The sequence below is a fragment of the Abramis brama genome (assembly GCF_963993115.1).
Source record: "Abramis brama genome assembly, chromosome: 10".
Taxonomy (NCBI): Eukaryota; Metazoa; Chordata; class Actinopteri; order Cypriniformes; family Leuciscidae; genus Abramis; species Abramis brama.
The window spans coordinates 38,952,180-38,972,879 of NC_139972.1; the positions used below are offsets into that span (position 1 = coordinate 38,952,180).

Consider the following 20,700-nt stretch of genomic DNA (forward strand, 5'->3'; position numbering starts at 1 on the left):
GGGGAGCTAGGAGACTGAATCCACCCAGACCTCCTTCAGTCCCTATGTGGGACCTTTCTACGGTCCTGGCGGCCATGAAAGGTGCCCCTTTCGAGCCTATCCAGTCTATCAGCCTCAAACATTTGTCTTTCAAAACAGTGTTTTTGATGGCTCTCGCTTCAGTGAAGCGCATAGGCGATCTGCACGCGCTCTCTGTGAGCCCGACGTGCTTGGAGTTTGGTCCTAATGACTCTAAGGTCATACTCAAACCTAAGCACGGCTATGTGCCGAAATCCCTCAACACGCCTTTTCGGGCTCAGGTTATTTCCCTGGCTGCCCTGCCGGCGTCGAGTGAGGAGGGGGACTCGAGTTTTCTTTGCCCTGTTAGGGCTTTAAGAACTTATATGTCCCGCTCTGCTGCCTTCAGACAGACAGAGCAGCTCTTTGTCTCGTTCAGCGGACGTTCCAAAGGAATGGCTGTTTCGAAACAGAGTCTATCCAGATGGATAGTTGACGCCATAGCGCTGGCTTATACTGCCAAGGGCATTCAATGCCCGTTGGGAGTCAGAGCGCACTCTACGAGAGGCGTTGCCTCCTCGTGGGCTTGGTCCAGCGGGATTTCCTTACAGGATATATGTACGGCGGCAGGCTGGGCCTCTCCGTCTACATTTATCAGGTTTTATAACCTAGAGGTTCCCGCCTTACAGGCTAAGCTTTTGTCGGTGTAATCTATTTACAGGCGCAATGCGCTACCGACTATATTGGGCAGAACTGTGTAAGACCCACGTTTCCCACATTAGTGCAGGCTCCCTACCCTGTCTATGTGATGTCATATTCGCGTCTGTGGACATGTCTATATAAGGACGGAGGAAAACCCCTCCTGTCTTTAGACTCTCCCTGTGAGGTCACGTTAAGTCTGCGGACGCTGCAGTATAGGGAATTAAGGTCCCCCCCCTTATTCCCTGACTCTGTGTGAGTCTATCTGGTGATTATGCACTGTATGCCTGAAATAGCTTCCGGTGATCAGTGTTTTTATCCCAGCACGCACAGCGTTTTGCAAGGGGTTCCCGTAGCGTTTTGATAAAACGCAGTACGAGAGAACTCTCGTAAGAGAACGTACTCGGTTACTAACGTAACCTCGGTTCTCTCTAGAAGAGGGAACGAGTACTGCGTTCCCTGCCGTGCGTTTGGTTCACTCTGGTTCGCTTCGGCGATCAAAATCAAGTGAATCAGCCTTCTCGAGCTCCTTTTATAGAGGTAAGCCACGCCCGTCTCGGCGGGAAGTGGCGAAGTCGCGAAGCGCCCTCATTGGCCTGACGTCACCTCAGGCCTCGCTCGATAGGCTTATGCAGTTGCCGCAGAGCAGCCAATGAGCGAACAAGCCGTCTCGCTTCAGCTGACTGCTGCTGCCGCAACGCGTTTTACATATATGAAAATTAAAGGATAATTTTTTGCTTCAGTGTTTCGTGAAAAGAGACTTTTCCCGTAGCGTTTTGATAAAACGCAGTACTCGTTCCCTCTTCTAGAGAGAACCGAGGTTACGTTAGTAACCGAGTACGTTTTTTTTCTCCATTGGGTCACCTGATGGAGTTTTAGGACACCATTAGGTCACTTGATGGAGTTTTCGGTTCCTTGCCACTGTTGCCTTTGGCTTGCTCAGTTGGGGATATTTTGGGGATATTAATTAAATTTTATCAATCAATAAATTTACACTAGAAACAACCTTGTTGTGTTATTTTGGTTTAATGCTGTGAAGCTGCTTTGATGCAATCTGTATTGTGAAAAGCGCTATATAAATACACTTGACTTGACTTGACTTGACAAAAACCTGCTCACTTCAGGCTTGAAAAGAGATGTGGGTTGCCCAGTTTTCCGTGTTAGAGAAAAAAATGCAGCTCGTACAAAGCTCCTGAATGTCACAATTCCTGTCGCAAACAGACAGAGAGCCACGTAGTCGGCAGGGTTCGAACCTGCGCGGGGAGACCCCAATGGATTTCAAGTCCATCGCCTTAACCTCTCGGCCACGACTACTCCCGCCAGTGTGTCAGATGGGGACGTCTGCAACAAACTGTCTGACCTTCACCCAAACAGGGACTTGAACCCTGGACCCTCAGATTAAAAGTCTAATGCTCTACCGACTGAGCTACCCTGGCTCTTGCCAGGGAACAGCCACCCTGGGGATATAACAGGTATACAGGTATATTTCTCCTTAAAGTGTTCGTGCTTTGTCAGGTTAAAGTTTGTGGCATTAACCCCTTACCTGACAGACCCAAGTTTGGCAAGTGGGGCATACATGACATACCCAAAATAAAAAGTCATTCTGAATAGACACATAACCAACATATATTTAGAAAGCCAACTCTTGACAGTTTACAGTTCAGGACTCAGAATTAATCAGACTCTTATTAATATTGAGATATAAAAGCTCAAACATAAAAACAAAAACATATATTAAGAGTATATTTATTAAATGTATAAACATATTATGTCATTATTTCATCCTCACTTGTACCCGCACTCACACACATCATAAACACCTCTCTTCACACTGGTACCTTTCCCACAGCATTTAAGCAGGCTCGTGTTACCCCACTGCTTAAGAAACACACTCTAAATCCAGCACATCTGGAAAATTACAGACCGATATCTCTCCTTCCATTCGTTGCGAAAACACTTGAACGAGTTGTTTTCAACCAGATCTCTTCCTTCCTTACACAGAACAACCTCTTGGACAACAATCAGTTTGGTTTCAAAGGCGGACACTCAACTGAGACTGCCCTGCTCTCAGTAATTGAAGCTCTGAGACTGACAAGAGCAGCTTCCAAATCCTCAGTTCTCATCCTGCTGGATCTGTCTGCTGCCTTTGACACAGTTAACCACCAGATCCTCCTGTCAATCCTAAAGATGAAGGGCATCTCAGGAACCGCACTCCAACGGTTCAAGTCTTACCTCTCAGGTAGGTCCTTTAGGGTATCGTGCAGGGGTGTGGTGTCTAAGACCCAACATCTAGCTACTGGAGTGCCTCAGGGCACAGTGCTTGGACCACTTCTCTTCTCCATCTACATGACATCACTAGGATCTGTGATTCAGAAACATGGCTTTTCCTATCACTGCAACACGCTGATGACACACAACTCTACCTCTCATTCCAGCCTGACGATCCGACGGTAGCTGATCGTATCTCAGCCTGCCTGACAGACATTTCAACGAAACATTTCACCTTCAACTAAACCTTGCGAAGACAGAGCTACTCGTGGTCCCGGCCAACCCAACACTTCATCACAACTTCACCATTCAGCTAGACTCGTCATCCATAACTCCATCAAGGTCAGCCAGGAACCTTGGTGTTGTAATTGATGATCAATTGAACTTCACAGACCACATTGCTAGAACTGCCCGGTCATGTAGATTTGCCATTAGGAGGATCAGGCCCTTCCTATCAGAGCATGCTACACAACTCCTTGTCCAAGCGCTAGTTCTATCCAGACTGGACTATTGTAATGCTCTCCTGGCTGGTCTTCCAGCTTGCACGGTCAGACCTCTGCAACTGATCCAGAATGCCGCAGCTAGAGTGGCTAGAGCACATGTCACTCCTCTCCTCACAAAAATTGCACTGGTTGCCAGTTGCCGCTCGCATCAAATTCAAGTCACTGACGTTTGCCTACAGAACAACCACTGGCTCTGCTCCCTTTTACTTAAACTCATTACTTCGGATGTATGTGCCATCCAGAAACTTGCGCTCTGCAAGCGAACGACGTCTTGTGGTGCCATCTCAAAGAGGCACAAAATCTCTTTCTCTGACTTTTACCATGACTGTTCCCTGCTGGTGGAATGAACTGCCTAAGGGGCCGATCACACCTGACGCGTTTTTTGCAGTGAGAGGCGCCTATTTTCAATTGGTTTCCTATGGCAGTGAGCGTTCTGCGCGCTGTTTATACGCCTGCTGCGCCTCGCGTTTTACCGCCCGCTGCGCCTCGCGTTTTTGAAGTTGAAAAAAAAGCAACTCCGAGCGGAAAAAGCGCCCGACGTCATCGCGTTTTTTTCCACTGTCCAATCGAATGAATTGAGAGGCGGGCCTTCCGTTTAAGTGATGAAAGCTACAGTTGCTTGAACGCCAGGAGAGTGCGATGATAGAGGATAAACTTGTGGTGCTCTCGCGGGTTACCAGGAGCTTAACGACTTCACGAACCGTAACTACCACAATGTTAACAGAAAGTAAATAAAGGTAATAAAAGGCTGATTTGACGTTTACTTGACTGACAGGACAGCTGTTTCATTGGTTGCCTAGCAACATAAAAAACGCAGCGCACTGCTCGTTCTGTGTAATGTAAAGTGCTGTGCACCTCGCGTTTTCGAACCTGAAAAACGCGTCAGGTGTGATCGGCCCCTAACTCAACCAGAGCTGCTGAGTCCATAGCCACTTTCAAGAAACTGCTGAAGACGCTTCTTTTTCGACAGCACTTGATCCACTAATACTAACACTTTCTATTCTATTCTATTCTATTCTATTCTATATAAAAAAATTGTATTAACATTTACTGCGTTAGATTAAACTGAGAAGGGTCATAGCACTTGCATATTGTTGTCCTACTGTTAGTTTAACTGCTTCTATTGTTCTCATTTGTAAGTCGCTTTGGATAAAAGCGTCTGCTAAATGAATAAATGTAAACTATGTGAATGTAATATAACAACTTATAACCACAACCACAGTGTAGCCACCGGTGTGATCATGCTTCATTTTAAATCTGAGGATGATATCTCTAAAACTATGAAGTGTAGATACATTTTATAACATTTTCTAAGATGATGTCAGGGGAGTTTTTTAGAGAAGGCTGATGAGATGCTAATCAAATATGTTATTGCCCTGTAATCACCCATTTACAGTCTATGACTAATGTCTGGTGAGGAGAACTGGCCCATTCATGCTTTATTGTAGTCAATCGACGAACCTTTGACACCTCTTTATTCTGCCATTATGGCTTGGCCATCTACACTTCTTTCATCCCACTTTACATGAATAATCCACCTATTATCTTAAGTCTTTCTAAAAAACAAAACAAAACAAAGAAAAACTATTCTTGGGACCTTATGTGAATTCTTTTAACAAATTAATAATAAGAAATAAGAGCCTTATCGGGGCTGTCGAACTGTCTAGTGCATGCACGTAAACACAGATAAACCGGAGAAGACATTACTGACTACATATGAGTGATGACATTCTATTCAAAATAATGAATGTTACAGATGAATTATTTTGCATTCCTGACATAAATTAAGAAATGAATGTTTTAACATAAACAGTGGTCAAATATCAAAGCTAGTGTCTTAAATCTTTCTGTCAGTTTGTCCAGATCAAGTAAGAGTGTGAAGTTTTAATGGGTAGTGAATGTTGAACAACAATAATCTGTGGCCATCTGCGATCTTTGACGCGTAAGGGGGGCCCGTGGTGTGTGAAGGAGGGCTGGGATGATCGCGGAGCTAACATATTCAGCTCGACGGCTCTGGCCAAGCTGTAATGTAAAAGAAACGCTATTGCCAATTTTAAAAAGGGGAGGAGCTGCTCAATATGTCCCGTCCTGTCTCCCTGTTTCAGTGGAAATTACGTCAACACTGAAAAATGCTGCGCGTTTCAAGGCACTTCAGTGGGTCTTTAAGTGCTCTTAAGCGGCCTTATTAAGTATTAATATTATTTCATCTGTAAGTACAGTTTTTTTTTAAAATAGATTATTTTTAACATTTGAATTACACTACACAATACAATTAAGTGCACTTATTTCACAAGAGATTGTATGTTAATATGACAGTGAGAAACCTTTTTTAATTTGATGATAAATCATTAGTTTTTTACTGAAATAAAGGATGTTCTTTTGTTCAGTGTGCAAAGAAAATGTCAAAATCAAGAAAGGTGAGGATGTTCAAGAAATCAAGCACTTTCCACTTCTATTCCAGACTCTTACATTGTTTGCAATGAGCTAAATCTAGGTGATTAACGTCACTCATTTGAAGGGCTGTTTTACAGGATCAGTGCCGAGTTCACACTGAACGATTTTCATTCGCCGACAGGTTTTGGAAGATCGCCAACAAATGCCCGAAATCATAGGCAATCGGTGCTCGTTCACGCGAGTGACAATCACGCAGTGTGAATTATCAACGACGCGATCTGAGAGAATCATCGATGAGTCGCCAACGCCCGTGAGATATTTGGCATGTTAAATATCTGGACCTGTCTGCGATTCAAAATCCTGCTGTGGTAATGTGTTCTGACTGAAAACTACAGGACAGCGGGATGTTTGGGGAAGAGTTATAGACCAGAATATCAGTATTTTAACAGAAACAAAGCACAAACATTTGCTTGACCAGCAGCAACAGTAGCACATTGTAAAATTATTTACCCCCAACTCTCTTTGCACAATTAACACACAATTCTTGCTCCCCTCGTCTCCCCAAGCATAATTGTTTTTTTTCTCTCCTTTTTGCTGCAAATTAGCGTACAGACAATTTGGATTGCAAATCTTTTTGCAGGCTATATTTTTTAATAACCATTTAATGATCTTGCATTATTTCCTTATCACTTCTCGCGTGGGTTTGGTTGTGAAACGCAGTTTGCAGACCAGACGGTTGTCAGCGATTCTTTCTTTTGTCAAGTCATGCAGTGTGAAACCCCCTGTCATTGGTGCATCGTGCAGTGCGCACACAGCAGCAACTGGACGTTACCCCAGATAGTCGTGCAGTGTGAAAAGAACAGTGACCCGACTACTCTGAAAATTGTGCAGTGTGAACTCGGCATTACAGGCATTCAGAACTCATTTGGTCGCAGGTAACTAAAGGGATCATCTGTTAGTAGGCTTGAAGTTGCAACTTCCTAAAATGACCACTAGAAGACACAATTTCACTAAAATGCTTCAGCAGAAAGCAGAAGACTATTGGTCAAGAGGCAATACTGGTTGAAACTTCAGATCCTATAGCAATCAATAATAGAATTGTTTGTCCAATCATTGCATTTGGATTCAGACGTTTCCAGGTCAATGCCAAAATGAATCTGCATCAGTCAGGTGGTACAACTAGAGCACTGCAAGTTATTTACATTCGTTATCACTGTAATGTTATGCATTTTAGACACGAGGCAACTTGGTGCAGTCTTTTGTCTCGTGACACTTTACAGACTCTGCTGTGCTCAAGCGTTTTGAAGGAGGCGTGGCTTTGGAGGGTGGGATCTCATGCATTGATTCCAATGAGCCATTATGTGAGAGAACAGCCAAATTAACACTGGAATACAAAAATCTAATTCCTAATTTTCTCACTTAAATAAAAGAGAGGAAAATGGCCTTAGAAGTGAGATTTATTTGGTGATAAACAGGGTGATAAACACACCATACATCCAATGGTTAAATCAGCACAGTTAACAGCATGCATAGCCACATTACTTATGGCCAGGACATTGGCCATAAGGGTAAGTTGGCGGTTCAGCTGCAGGCTTCACTGGAGCCTTGGGCGGTTCGGCTGCAGGCTTCCCTGGAGGCTTTGGAGGCTTTGGAGGTTCGGCTGCAGGCTTCCCTGGAGGCTTCCCTGGAGGCTTTGGAGGTTCGGCTGCAGGCTTCCCTGGAGGCTTTGGAGGTTCGGCTGCAGGCGTCACTGGAAGTTCGTTTGAAGGCTCCAGAGGTTCGGTAGAAGGCTCCGGCTCAGGTAGTTCGGCTGCAGGCTTCCCTGGAGGCTTTGGAGGTTCGGCTGCTGGCTTCCCTGGAGGCTTTGGAGGTTCGGCTGCTGGCTTCCCTGGAGGCTTTGGAGGTTCGGCTGCTGGCTTCCCTGGAGGCTTTGGAGGTTCGGCTGCTGGCTTCCCTGGAGGCTTCCCTGGAGGCTTTGGAGGTTCGGCTGCTGGCTTCCCTGGAGGCCTCCCTGGAGGCTTTGGAGGTTCGGCTGCTGGCTTCCCTGGAGGCCTTGGAGGTTCGGCTGCAGGCGTCACTGGCAGTTCGTCTGAAGGCTCCAGAGGTTCGATAGAAGGCTCCGGCAGTTCTGTAGAAGGCTCCGGCTCAGGTAGTTCGGCTGCAGGCTTCCCTGGAGGCTTCCCTGGAGGCTTTGGAGGTTCGGCTGCTGGCTTCCCTGGAGGCTTTGGAGGTTCGGCTGCTGGCTTCCCTGGAGGCTTTGGAGGTTCGGCTGCTGGCTTCCCTGGAGGCTTCCCTGGAGGCTTTGGAGGTTCGGCTGCTGGCTTCCCTGGAGGCTTCCCTGGAGGCTTTGGAGGTTCGGCTGCTGGCTTCCCTGGAGGCCTTGGAGGTTCGGCTGCTGGCTTCCCTGGAGGCCTTGGAGGTTCGGCTGCTGGCTTCGGGGGTTCGGCTGCAGGCGTCACTGGCAGTTCGTCTGAAGGCTCCAGAGGTTCGGTAGAAGGCTCCGGCAGTTCTGTAGAAGGCTCCGGCTCAGGTAGTTCGGCTGCAGGCTTCCCTGGAGGCTTCCCTGGAGGCTTTGGAGGTTCGGCTGCTGGCTTCCCTGGAGGCTTCCCTGGAGGTTCGGCTGCAGGCTTTACTGGAGGCTTTGGAGGTTCGGCTGCAGGCTTCCTTGGAGGCTTTGGAGGTTCGGCTGCAGGCTTCCCTGGATGGATACAGATAGTCAACTTTAGTCAGTCCGTTTAGAGGCATTCAGTCTCAGATACAGCACAAGACCCAAATACCAAGTTTTACTCCCCTTTAATTATTAAACATGGTCGTATTAATTGTATGAATTAATTTTGTGAAACCATCCTGTGCTTTAAGCTGTGCTATTGGCTGAATACTTTTTACATTGAGAACGATTAATTATAAAACGGACAAACGGAAATGAGGAAGCTGACCCAAACACTTATAACAAATACCTGCAAATGGATCCATACACTGATGTCCACATCCATTGCAGCAGCATTTCTCATTGTTCGGACAGTCACTGTCATAGGAACACAACTCCGCACACAGTCCCGCTCCAAAATTTGTGCTTGGACACTCCCCTGCCTTTGCTATTATAGAGACACATGACAGAGAAACCACATCACTGAATACTGAATGTCTCATACACTGTATGAAAAATAAATAAAAACACTAAAAATGAGAGATGATCGTACCGGAATTTTCAGTCCATCTACTTCATAGTTTCACATTTAGTTCAAAGTGTTACTTGCGGTTTCTTTGCAATTATTTGTGAAACTTCCTAGCAATTCCTGAGTGAAAACATTTTCTCAGGGTTTTCTCTGGAAGATGTATAGCATGCATGAATAATTATAACTCACTGAAAACAGGCGGCACACATGCAGTCCCACAGGGAAATTTACAGCATTTGTGTCCTCCAGAGCAGTCTCTATCAGAAGTGCATCCTCGTCGGGAGGGCACGACCGTCAGCGTCGCCGGACACTGACCAGACACTACAGAAGAGGATTCAAGAGGATCATTAGGGGAGACCAGGAAGTGCTGTAATAGTTTGCTTCAGCATTTGCAAGTCAGGGGTTTTACAATGAGTCTCAAACTTGATAATATTCACACATTTATCTGCTTCAATTCAAGTAGCTTAGAAATCTATCATTTTTCACTAAACTGCATCAATCGGTTTCAAAGACTGAGAGTGCAGTTACAACCTACCCCACTGTAGTAGAGCGAGTAATAGTGCAATGCTGATAGAAAGCATGGACATCAGATAATATGTTGTCTACAAATTTACTGGTGTACATCTTCAAAAATGACACCATCCCCATGACCACCCTCATTTCCTTTTAAGCATTTTAATAAAGCTACTCAACAGAAAACAAAACAAATATAGATAAAATGCAGAGTTACCGGGTATAATTAGCTCTCCACGTTATATTGTAGGCTTATGCATTTCTTAAAACAAATAAAAACAAAAAAACTTTTGCCTAAAGTTTAAACTCAGGATTGATACAGTCCGGTAGCAATTTTGTAGCCATATTATAACACTAATGTTCTTGTCTTACAATAAACAAAAATGCCTATTAGTGATTATATGGGTTTTACTTGTACAATGAAAAAATGCATAAACTTATGACAGTTTGCATATTTATACTTTGCTTATTAATAAAAGTAAACCAACATACAAAGATGAACTTCCACTTGACGTCTGTACTGTATTTTTGTAAGCAGATGTGTTTGAAATCAAATTTTGTAAGGCACTTTATTTATGCACTTCTTCAGGCTGCGTAATGAAGCTAAAAGAACTTCTCACCTAGGACTCCAGCGTCTGTTGTGCTCAAACAAGCAGACAGACACAATAAAACAGCACTAAATGAGCAGTACACTTGTGCTGTCATCCTCTCGACCTGCAATCTCAAAATCAACTCTGCTGGAAGATGCACTGAATTAGTGAGTCAGGAGGAGCGGACAGCAAGGACCCCAAAACTACAAAGAAAAACCCAACCCTAATGAAAATCACTTGCCTGTAGCTTACTTAATCACTTGCTATCCTCTTAATATAGCCCAATCTTGAAGACCTTGATTAGCTTGTTCAGGTGTGTTTGATTAGGGTTGGATGTCGTAATAATTACCGTAATTAGGAGATGATTGATTGTTTTTATGGCAACACTATCAACGGCAAATGAATCTGCAGTGGCCAGGTAGTCCAGCGATCACGTGGTACAAGTCGGAGTTCTACCACAAGTTACAAGTTGTAATTATGACTAAACTCCTACACCTAAACTCTCCAGGAAATGGATCTCTACTGGAGACTGGCTTAAATCTGCATTGAACTCAAAGAGAACAGGGGCATGTCTAAAATTTGAATTTTGCTGATTGATTTGCGACGTGAATCCATGCAAGTAATTATGAATGAAAACAATGTTTCCAGCCACTGTAGTGAATATAGGGGAATACACAGCCATGGTTATATCATAGCCACTTTAATATTGGATGGTTTCATATGGATTGCATAATCAGATAATATTTGTTCACTCAAGCTTTCTATAGACATATTTCTTATCGTGACCGAGTTTTGGTTCATTTCTGTGACGGAGACCGAGACGGCAGAAAGCGCACCCTGTTTGTTTTCCTTATTTTACAAAAGCACAACATTTAATTGTTATTGTGAGATGCCCGAAATATGAACATGCCCGAAATAAAATCAGATTTTAGAAGAATTTGTAGCGCCACTCAGACAGGTGTGCCAAAACTCTTATTTATAAACTAATGACATCTTCACCTACACAAAAACCTGCTCACTTCAGGCTTGAAAAGAGATGTGGGTTGCCCAGTTTTCCGTGTTAGAGGAAAAAGCAGCTCGTACAAAGCTCCTGGATGTCACAATTCCTGTCACAAACAGACAAAGTGACAAGGAGCCATGTAGTCGGCAGGGTTCAAACCTGCACGGGGAGACCCCAATGGATTTGAAGTCCATCGCCTTAACCTCTCGGCCACGACTACTCCTGCCAGTGAGTCCAATGCTTATTGTGAATACACACACACACACACACACACACACACACACACACACACACACACACACACACACACACACACACACACACACACACACACACACACACACACACACACACACACACACACACACACACACACACACACACACACACACACACACACACACACACACACACACACACACACACACACAAAAAAAAAGACATGAACATTGTCCTGAGACTGGGCTTCATACATTATTTACAATCAGAAACATAAACAATTTAAGGCATAGGCTTATGTCCTATTTCAGAAAGTCAATAACTGGACCCCATCTTCTTTCAAAAACTGGGGTTTTTAATTGCAGTTGTGCTGTCAACCGTTCCATTAAATAAACTTGTCTTATCTTTTGTGTCCATTGCGTAACGGTAGGTGGCTCAGGTTTTAACCAACAGATTGTTATCATTTTCCTTGCCGTCATTAAGAGGAGATGGAGAAGAAATGCTTGGTCTTGAGAAAGATGGTCTGGAAAGATATCCAGTAAAAATATTTGGGAGTAAAAAGAGATGACTCCTCACTTTTAGTAGATTTTCCAAAATGCCCTTAATGTCCTTCCAAAAGCTATGTCTGGTGGGATAGTCCCAAAAGATGTGAGTTTGATCACCGACCAATCCACAGTTCCTCCAACATTTGTCACTCATACTACTCTTGGTGAGGAAAGATTTTAACGGAGTCCTGAAAAATCTAATTTTCGTCTTCCAATCAAACTCCCTCCAGACCTGACTGCCCATACCCTTATTACAGCCAGAGCAAATGTTAACCCAAACATCGTCATCCAGGGTAACATTCAGCTCCATTTCCCATTGTTGTTTTATATGTTGTGTATTATCTGACATGTCAATCAACATTTTTTTGTACATCAAGGACATTTGTTTTTTCATTACACCACCATTTTCAATCAAATTAATAAAATGCTTCTCTATATTTGTAGGCTCTCTTCTGATCAGTTCCCAATCATTATGTTTTGTTACATAGCTCCTTATTTGAAAATACTTATATAAATCACTTGAGGGTAACTTGAATTTCGCTCTTAATTGGGCAAAGGTTTTAATTACATTTCCATCAAACAATTGATTCACTGTGAGGAGACCCCTCTCAGCCCATCCCCGAAAGCCTCTGCTGTCTGATAAAGATGGAAGGAACTCAATATTTCTATTAATAGTCATAGCTCGAGATAAAGCAGTCTTTCCCTTCAACTGCTTTTGGTCCTTATTTCAAATCTTTAATGTATGTTTGACCCATAAATTTGCAATTTTTATTTTTTTCTGAGACTGTAGGTTGAGAAATGGGAGTTGAGAGAGAGAGACTCCTGGCACCGAATATTCTTCCATAGAGACCCACTGTGACTCCGGATCACGAATGATCCATGCCACCACAGCTTTTATTTGGGCAGCCCAATAGTACAATTTGAAGTTTGGTAGATTTAAGCCCCCATTTTCCTTAGGCGACATTACAATTTTAAGGCGCACTCTTGGTCTTTTGTTCTGCCATATAAATTTTGACATTAATTTATCTAGAAATTTGAAAGTAGATTGTGGTATAACAGCAGGGAGGTTTTGGAACAGAAATAATAATCTTGGCAGAATATTCATTCTTATACATTCAATTCTACCCAAAAGAGAAAGCGGTAGTACATCCCATCTGTTTAAATCAGTTCTGATTTCCTTTAACAATTTATCATAGTTAGATGAAAACAACTGCGTAGTCTTAGGGGTAAGAATTACTCCAACATATCTAAACCCCTGCTTGGAGTGTCTGAATGAGACAAGATTATCCAACTGAAATGGCCAAGTCCCAACAGTCATTAAGGCTTCGGATTTGTTTGTATTAATTTTATAACCTGATATCATACTATACTCCTTAAGACTGTGGAGCAAGGCTGGAACAGAAGTGATAGGGTTTTCCAGAAATAATAAAATATCGTCAGCGAAAAGTGACAATTTATGCTGAACATTTGATTCATCTCTTATTCCCTGTATGAGAGGATTGGATCTAATCGGTTCGGCTAACGGCTCTATACTCAAAGCAAATAGTGAGGCTGAAAGAACTTCACCCTGCCTAGTGCCGCGTCCCAGTGGGAAAAATTTTGAGCAGTGCCCATTGACCCTTACTCGTGACTTTGGGTTTTTATAAAAAGTTTGGACCCATTTTATAAACGTCTCATTAAAGCCCATGTGCCTCAATGTCTGTTGTAGGAAGCCCCAGTCCACCCGATCAAACGCTTTCTCAGCATCCAAGCTGAGAAGCATTGATGGGGTGTTCCTTTTCTGTGCCACTATTTGGAGGTTTAAAGCTCTTCGAACATTATCAGTCCCCTGTCTATGGGCGATAAAGCCAGTCTGATCGGGTTTCACAAGTTTTCTCATATATTTACACATGCTATTTTCATTTCTGGATTTGAGCATCAGAGAGCACCGGGGCCAACCATCAATGTGGATGTGAGCATGCAGAAGAGGATCAACCCGGCGAAAATATTGTGTTGACAAAAAGGAGTTCAACGACGTCTTCACCTACACGAAAAGACTGCCATGATCCGGATTTGGACTGGGCATGCTGCGGGCACAACACAGAGTACTAAATGCTATACAAAGAAAGCAATCTTTCCACTGGCCCCGGGCCTGCACATACAGAGTCAACGGCAAGCTTCAGCTCAGTTCTCTTAAAGTCCCCCACCACCGCTTGCTTAGACAGTAGGGACTTTAAGCAACAGCCTCTGGTGGAACGGCAACGGCATTCTGTCGTTCTATTGTGCACGTGAGACATTAACTGCTAACTCGCGACATTCTACTGTAACTGTCTACTACGGGAGAACAGCTGATTTGCCGTAGTCGTTACTACGTGACAGATTAAGAAAGTTAATGTTATACTTTAGGTTATGTGGCATTGTAATTGTTTCTGTATATCATTAAATGCCAAAAGCAACCCTTCTCTTGCTTTTTAAAATCACTTCCTTTTTTTGTATTTTGTCTGATGATTAAATTACCCCTACGCCGTCCTCTTTACTGTCGCTTATTGATTTTTGCGCTCTTTTGCTACGGCAGTTAACGCTTACTTCCGGCTGCCGTTGCCGTTCCATCAGCAGCTGTTGCTTAAAGTCCCTAGTAACCAAGCATTACAGCAAGCAAAACAACACCAAATGCTGGGAAATAACCCTGCCACATCTTATCTTGAAGAGGAAGACCACCTCCCTCAAAGGCTGGGAAGAGCACAGCAAGAGTTTAGGGGAGGTCTGCAACAAACCTTTGCTCGAACAGGAACCCTGGACCCTCAGATTAAAAGTCTGATGCTCTACCATTTGAGCTAGCCGGGCTTTTGCCAGGGAACAGCCACCCTAGGGATATAACAGCACTTTCTCCTTAAAGTGTTCATGCTTTGTCAGCTTAAAGTTTGTGGCATTAAAGGATGAAGACCACAATTTATAAAGGGACGAGAGAGATAGGCTGCTCCTTCCAAAGCTAGGAACACTGATATTGAAAGAGTGGAGTTTTTTTTTTCATGGTATGTTGCTAACTCTAAGGTGGTTTAGACAAACGAGCAATTGGGACATAATGAGTAGGTTTCTGTTTGACTTTTCTAAAAGAGAACGAATGCAACATTTCAAAACACTAATATCCATGTTTTTTTCATAAATTATAATGCGGCGACTCTTGAGCTGCACATCGTGAAGGCCGTGAAGTTGTCGGGGGATGCCAAAGCCATTGCTCCGACAGCCTGAATAGAATGGCCAAAATCACAGATGATCTGGGCCTTTTGAAACGATGCCCACTTCAGGCTTGAAAAGAGCCCAATTTCCGTGTTAGAAAAAAAAGCATCTTGTACAAAGATCCTGGACGTCACAACTCCTGTCACAATCAGACAAAGTGATAAAGGGGCCACGTAGTCAGCAGGGTTCGAACCTGCGCAGGGAGACCCCAAAGGATTTCAAGTTCATCGCCTTAACCTCTCAGTCACGACTACTCTTGAAAGTGAGTCAGTGATAGTGGTAGTGAGTCACATGCTATTTTCTTTTCTGGAAGTGAGCAGCAGAGGACACCGGGGCCAACCATCAATGTGGATGTGAGCAGCAGAGGATGCACTCAGCTAACATATTGTGTTGGCAAAAAGGAGTTCAACGACACCTTCACCTACACAAAAGCTACGTAATATGTTTCCGATGCAGAAAAGTTAGTTCATGCATTCATGACCTCGAGACTAGATTACTGTAATGCTTTATTAGCTGGTTGTCCTGCATCCTCAATAAACAAGCTACAGTTAGTCCAAAATGCAGCCGCTAGAGTTCTTACTAGATCAAGAAAATATGATCATATAACACCGATTTTATCATCACTGCATTGGTTACCTATAAAGTTCCGTATCAATTACAAGGTATTGCTACTGACTTATAAAGCCCTAAACGGCTTAGCTCCAGTCTATTTAACGGATCTTCTATCGCCCTATAATCCATCGCGCTCTTTAAGATCACTAAATTCGAGGCTTTTGGTCATACCTAGGATATCCAGATCCACCAAAGGAGGGAGAGCATTTTCACATTTAGCTCCGAAACTCTGGAATAGCCTTCCTGATACTGTTCGTTGCTCAGACTCGCTCTCCCAGTTTAAAACTAGATTAAAGACGCATCTCTTCAGCCAGGCATTCATATAACATAAATCTTACTGTTCAAACTACAATCTGGCCTCTAGTTCATAAATGCCAGAGGAGAACTGGCCCCCGACTGAGCCTGGGTTCTCCCAAGGTTTTTTTTCTCCATTGGGTCACTTGATGGAGTTTTAGGACACCATTAGGTCACTTGATGGAGTTTTCGGTTCCTTGCCACTGTTGCCTTTGGCTTGCTCAGTTGGGGATATTTTGGGGATATTAATTTAATTTTATCAATCAATAAATTTACACTAGAAACAACCTTGTTGTGTTTTGGTTTAATGCTGTGAAGCTGCTTTGATGCAATCTGTATTGTGAAAAGCGCTATATAAATACACTTGACTTGACTTGACTTGACAAAAACCTGCTCACTTCAGGCTTGAAAAGAGATGTGGGTTGCCCAGTTTTCCGTGTTAGAGAAAAAAATGCAGCTCGTACAAAGCTCCTGAATGTCACAATCAGACAGAGAGCCACGTAGTCGGCAGGGTTCGAACCTGCGCAGGGAGACCCCAATGGATTTCAAGTCCATCGCCTTAACCTCTCGGCCACGACTACTCCCGCCAGTGTGTCAGATGCTATATTCTTTTCTGGATGTGAGCAGCAGAGAATGAACAGCCATCTCGAATGCTGGAAAGAGGACAACAAGTGATTAGGGGACGTCTGCAACAAACTGTCTGACCTTCACCCAAACAGGGACTTGAACCCTGGACCCTCAGATTAAAAGTCTAATGCTCTACCGACTGAGCTATCCTGGCTCTTGCCAGGGAACAGCCACCCTGGGGATATAACAGGTATACAGGTATATTTCTCCTTAAAGTGTTCGTGCTTTGTCAGGTTAAAGTTTGTGGCATTAACCCCTTACCTGACAGACCCAAGTTTGGCAAGTGGGGCATACATGACATACCCAAAATAAAAAGTCATTCTGAATAGACACATAACCAACATATATTTAGAAAGCCAACTCTTGACAGTTTACAGTTCAGGACTCAGAATTAATCAGACTCTTATTAATATTGAGATATAAAAGCTCAAACATAAAAACAAAAACATATTTTTTTTTCGGTTCCTTGCCACTGTTGCCTTTGGCTTGCTCAGTTGGGGATATTTTGGGGATATTTAATTTTATTCTATCAATCAATAAATTCCACTAGAAACAAACTTTGTTGTATTATTTTATTTTAATACTGTGAAGCTGCTTTGATACAATCTGTATTGTGAAAAGCGCTATACAAATATACTTGATTTGATTTGATTTGATTAAGAGTATATTTATTAAATGTATAAACATATTATGTCATTATTTCATCCTCACTTGTACCCGCACTCACACACATCATAAACACCTCTCTTCACACTGGTACCTTTCCCACAGCATTTAAGCAGGCTCGTGTTACCCCACTGCTTAAGAAACACACTCTAAATCCAGCACATCTGGAAAATTACAGACCGATATCTCTCCTTCCATTCGTTGCGAAAACACTTGAACGAGTTGTTTTCAACCAGATCTCTTCCTTCCTTACACAGAACAACCTCTTGGACAACAATCAGTCTGGTTTCAAAAGCGGACACTCAACTGAGACTGCCCTGCTCTCAGTAACTGAAGCTCTGAGACTGACAAGAGCAGCTGACAAAATCCTCAGTTCTCATCCTGCTGGATCTGTCTGCTGCCTTTGACACAGTTAACCACCAGATCCTCCTGTCAATCCTAAAGATGAAGGGCATCTCAGGAACCGCACTCCAACGGTTCAAGTCTTACCTCTCAGGTAGGTCCTTTAGGGTATCGTGCAGGGGTGTGGTGTCTAAGACCCAACATCTAGCTACTGGAGTGCCTCAGGCACAGTGCTTGGACCACTTCTCTTCTCCATCTACATGACATCACTAGGATCTGTGATTCAGAAACATGGCTTTTCCTATCACTACAACACGCTGATGACACACAACTCTACCTCTCATTCCAGCCTGACGATCCGACGGTAGCTGATCGTATCTCAGCCTGCCTGACAGACATTTCAACGAAACATTTCACCTTCAACTAAACCTTGCGAAGACAGAGCTACTCGTGGTCCCGGCCAACCCAACACTTCATCACAACTTCACCATTCAGCTAGACTCGTCATCCATAACTCCATCAAGGTCAGCCAGGAACCTTGGTGTTGTAATTGATGATCAATTGAACTTCACAGACCACATTGCTAGAACTGCCCGGTCATGTAGATTTGCCATTAGGAGGATCAGGCCCTTCCTATCAGAGCATGCTACACAACTCCTTGTCCAAGCGCTAGTTCTATCCAGACTGGACTATTGTAATGCTCTGGCTGGTCTTCCAGCTTGCACGGTCAGACCTCTGCAACTGATCCAGAATGCCGCAGCTAGAGTGGCTAGAGCACATGTCACTCCTCTCCTCACAAAAATTGCACTGGTTGCCAGTTGCCGCTCGCATCAAATTCAAGTCACTGACGTTTGCCTACAGAACAACCACTGGCTCTGCTCCCTTTTACTTAAACTCATTACTTCGGACGTATGTGCCATCCAGAAACTTGCGCTCTGCAAGCGAACGACGTCTTGTGGTGCCATCTCAAAGAGGCACAAAATCTCTTTCTCTGACTTTTACCATGACTGTTCCCTGCTGGTGGAATGAACTGCCTAAGGGGCCGATCACACCTGACGCGTTTTTTGCAGTGAGAGGCGCCTATTTTCAATTGGTTTCCTATGGCAGTGAGCGTTCTGCGCGCTGTTTATACGCCTGCTGCGCCTCGCGTTTTACCGCCCGCTGCGCCTCGCGTTTTTGAAGTTGAAAAAAAAGCAACTCCGAGCGGAAAAAGCGCCCGACGTCATCGCGTTTTTTTCCACTGTCCAATCGAATGAATTGAGAGGCGGGCCTTCCGTTTAAGTGATGAAAGCTACAGTTGCTTGAACGCCAGGAGAGTGCGATGATAGAGGATAAACTTGTGGTGCTCTCGCGGGTTACCAGGAGCTTAACGACTTCACGAACCGTAACTACCACAATGTTAACAGAAAGTAAATAAAGGTAATAAAAGGCTGATTTGACGTTTACTTGACTGACAGGACAGCTGTTTCATTGGTTGCCTAGCAACATAAAAAACGCAGCGCACTGCTCGTTCTGTGTAATGTAAAGTGCTGTGCACCTCGCGTTTTCGAACCTGAAAAACGCGTCAGGTGTGATCGGCCCCTAACTCAACCAGAGCTGCTGAGTCCATAGCCACTTTCAAGAAACTGCTGAAGACGCTTCTTTTTCGACAGCACTTGATCCACTAATACTAACACTTTCTATTCTATTCTATTCTATTCTATTCTATATAAAAAAATTGTATTAACATTTACTGCGTTAGATTAAACTGAGAAGGGTCATAGCACTTGCATATTGTTGTCCTACTGTTAGTTTAACTGCTTCTATTGTTCTCATTTCTAAGATGATGTCAGGGGAGTTTTTTAGAGAAGGCTGATGAGATGCTAATCAAATATGTTATTGCCCTGTAATCACCCATTTACAGTCTATGACTAATGTCTGGTGAGGAGAACTGGCCCATTCATGCTTTATTGTAGTCAATCGACGAACCTTTGACACCTCTTTATTCTGCCATTATGGCTTGGCCATCTACACTTCTTTCATCCCACTTTACATGAATAATCCACCTATTATCTTAAGTCTTTCTAAAAAACAAAACAAAGAAAAACTATTCTTGGGACCTTATGTGAATTCTTTTAACAAATTAATAATAAGAAATAAGAGCCTTATCGGGGCTGTCGAACTGTCTAGTGCATGCACGTAAACACAGATAAACCGGAGAAGACATTACTGACTACATATGAGTGATGACATTCTATTCAAAATAATGAATGTTACAGATGAATTATTTTGCATTCCTGACATAAATTAAGAAATGAATGTTTTAACATAAACAGTGGTCAAATATCAAAGCTAGTGTCTTAAATCTTTCTGTCAGTTTGTCCAGATCAAGTAAGAGTGTGAAGTTTTAATGGGTAGTGAATGTTGAACAACAATAATCTGTGGCCATCTGCGATCTTTGACGCGTAAGGGGGGCCCGTGGTGTGTGAAGGAGGGCTGGGATGATCGCGGAGCTAACATATTCAGCTCGACGGCTCTGGCCAAGCTGTAATGTAAAAGAAACGCTATTGCCAATTTTAAAAAGGGGAGGAGCTGCTCAATATGTCCCGTCCTGTCTCCCTGTTTCAGTGGAAATTACGTCAACACTGAAAAATGCTGCGCGTTTCAAGGCACTTCAGTGGGTCTTTAAGTGCTCTTAAGCGGCCTTATTAAGTATTAATATTATTTCATCTGTAAGTACAGTTTTTTTTTTAAAATAGATTATTTTTAACATTTGAATTACACTACACAATACAATTAAGTGCACTTATTTCACAAGAGATTGTATGTTAATATGACAGTGAGAAACCTTTTTTAATTTGATGATAAATCATTAGTTTTTTACTGAAATAAAGGATGTTCTTTTGTTCAGTGTGCAAAGAAAATGTCAAAATCAAGAAAGGTGAGGATGTTCAAGAAATCAAGCACTTTCCACTTCTATTCCAGACTCTTACATTGTTTGCAATGAGCTAAATCTAGGTGATTAACGTCACTCATTTGAAGGGCTGTTTTACAGGATCA

The 20,700-nt window shown here is 43.3% G+C and overlaps 1 protein-coding gene across 1 annotated transcript; it reads right to left on the reverse strand.

Moving 5' to 3' along the window:
- Positions 1-7,305: 7,305 nt before the first annotated feature.
- Positions 7,306-10,389, reverse strand: LOC311090745 (uncharacterized protein). The gene is made up of 4 exons (XM_084126233.1): positions 10,171-10,389; positions 9,227-9,358; positions 8,819-8,956; positions 7,306-8,559 (listed from the first exon to the last, which is right to left on the reverse strand). Exons 1-4 carry the CDS (start codon positions 10,253-10,255, stop codon positions 7,400-7,402), a joined length of 1,515 nt encoding a protein of 504 aa, XP_083982359.1. The 5' UTR covers positions 10,256-10,389; the 3' UTR covers positions 7,306-7,399.
- Positions 10,390-20,700: the final 10,311 nt, after the last annotated feature.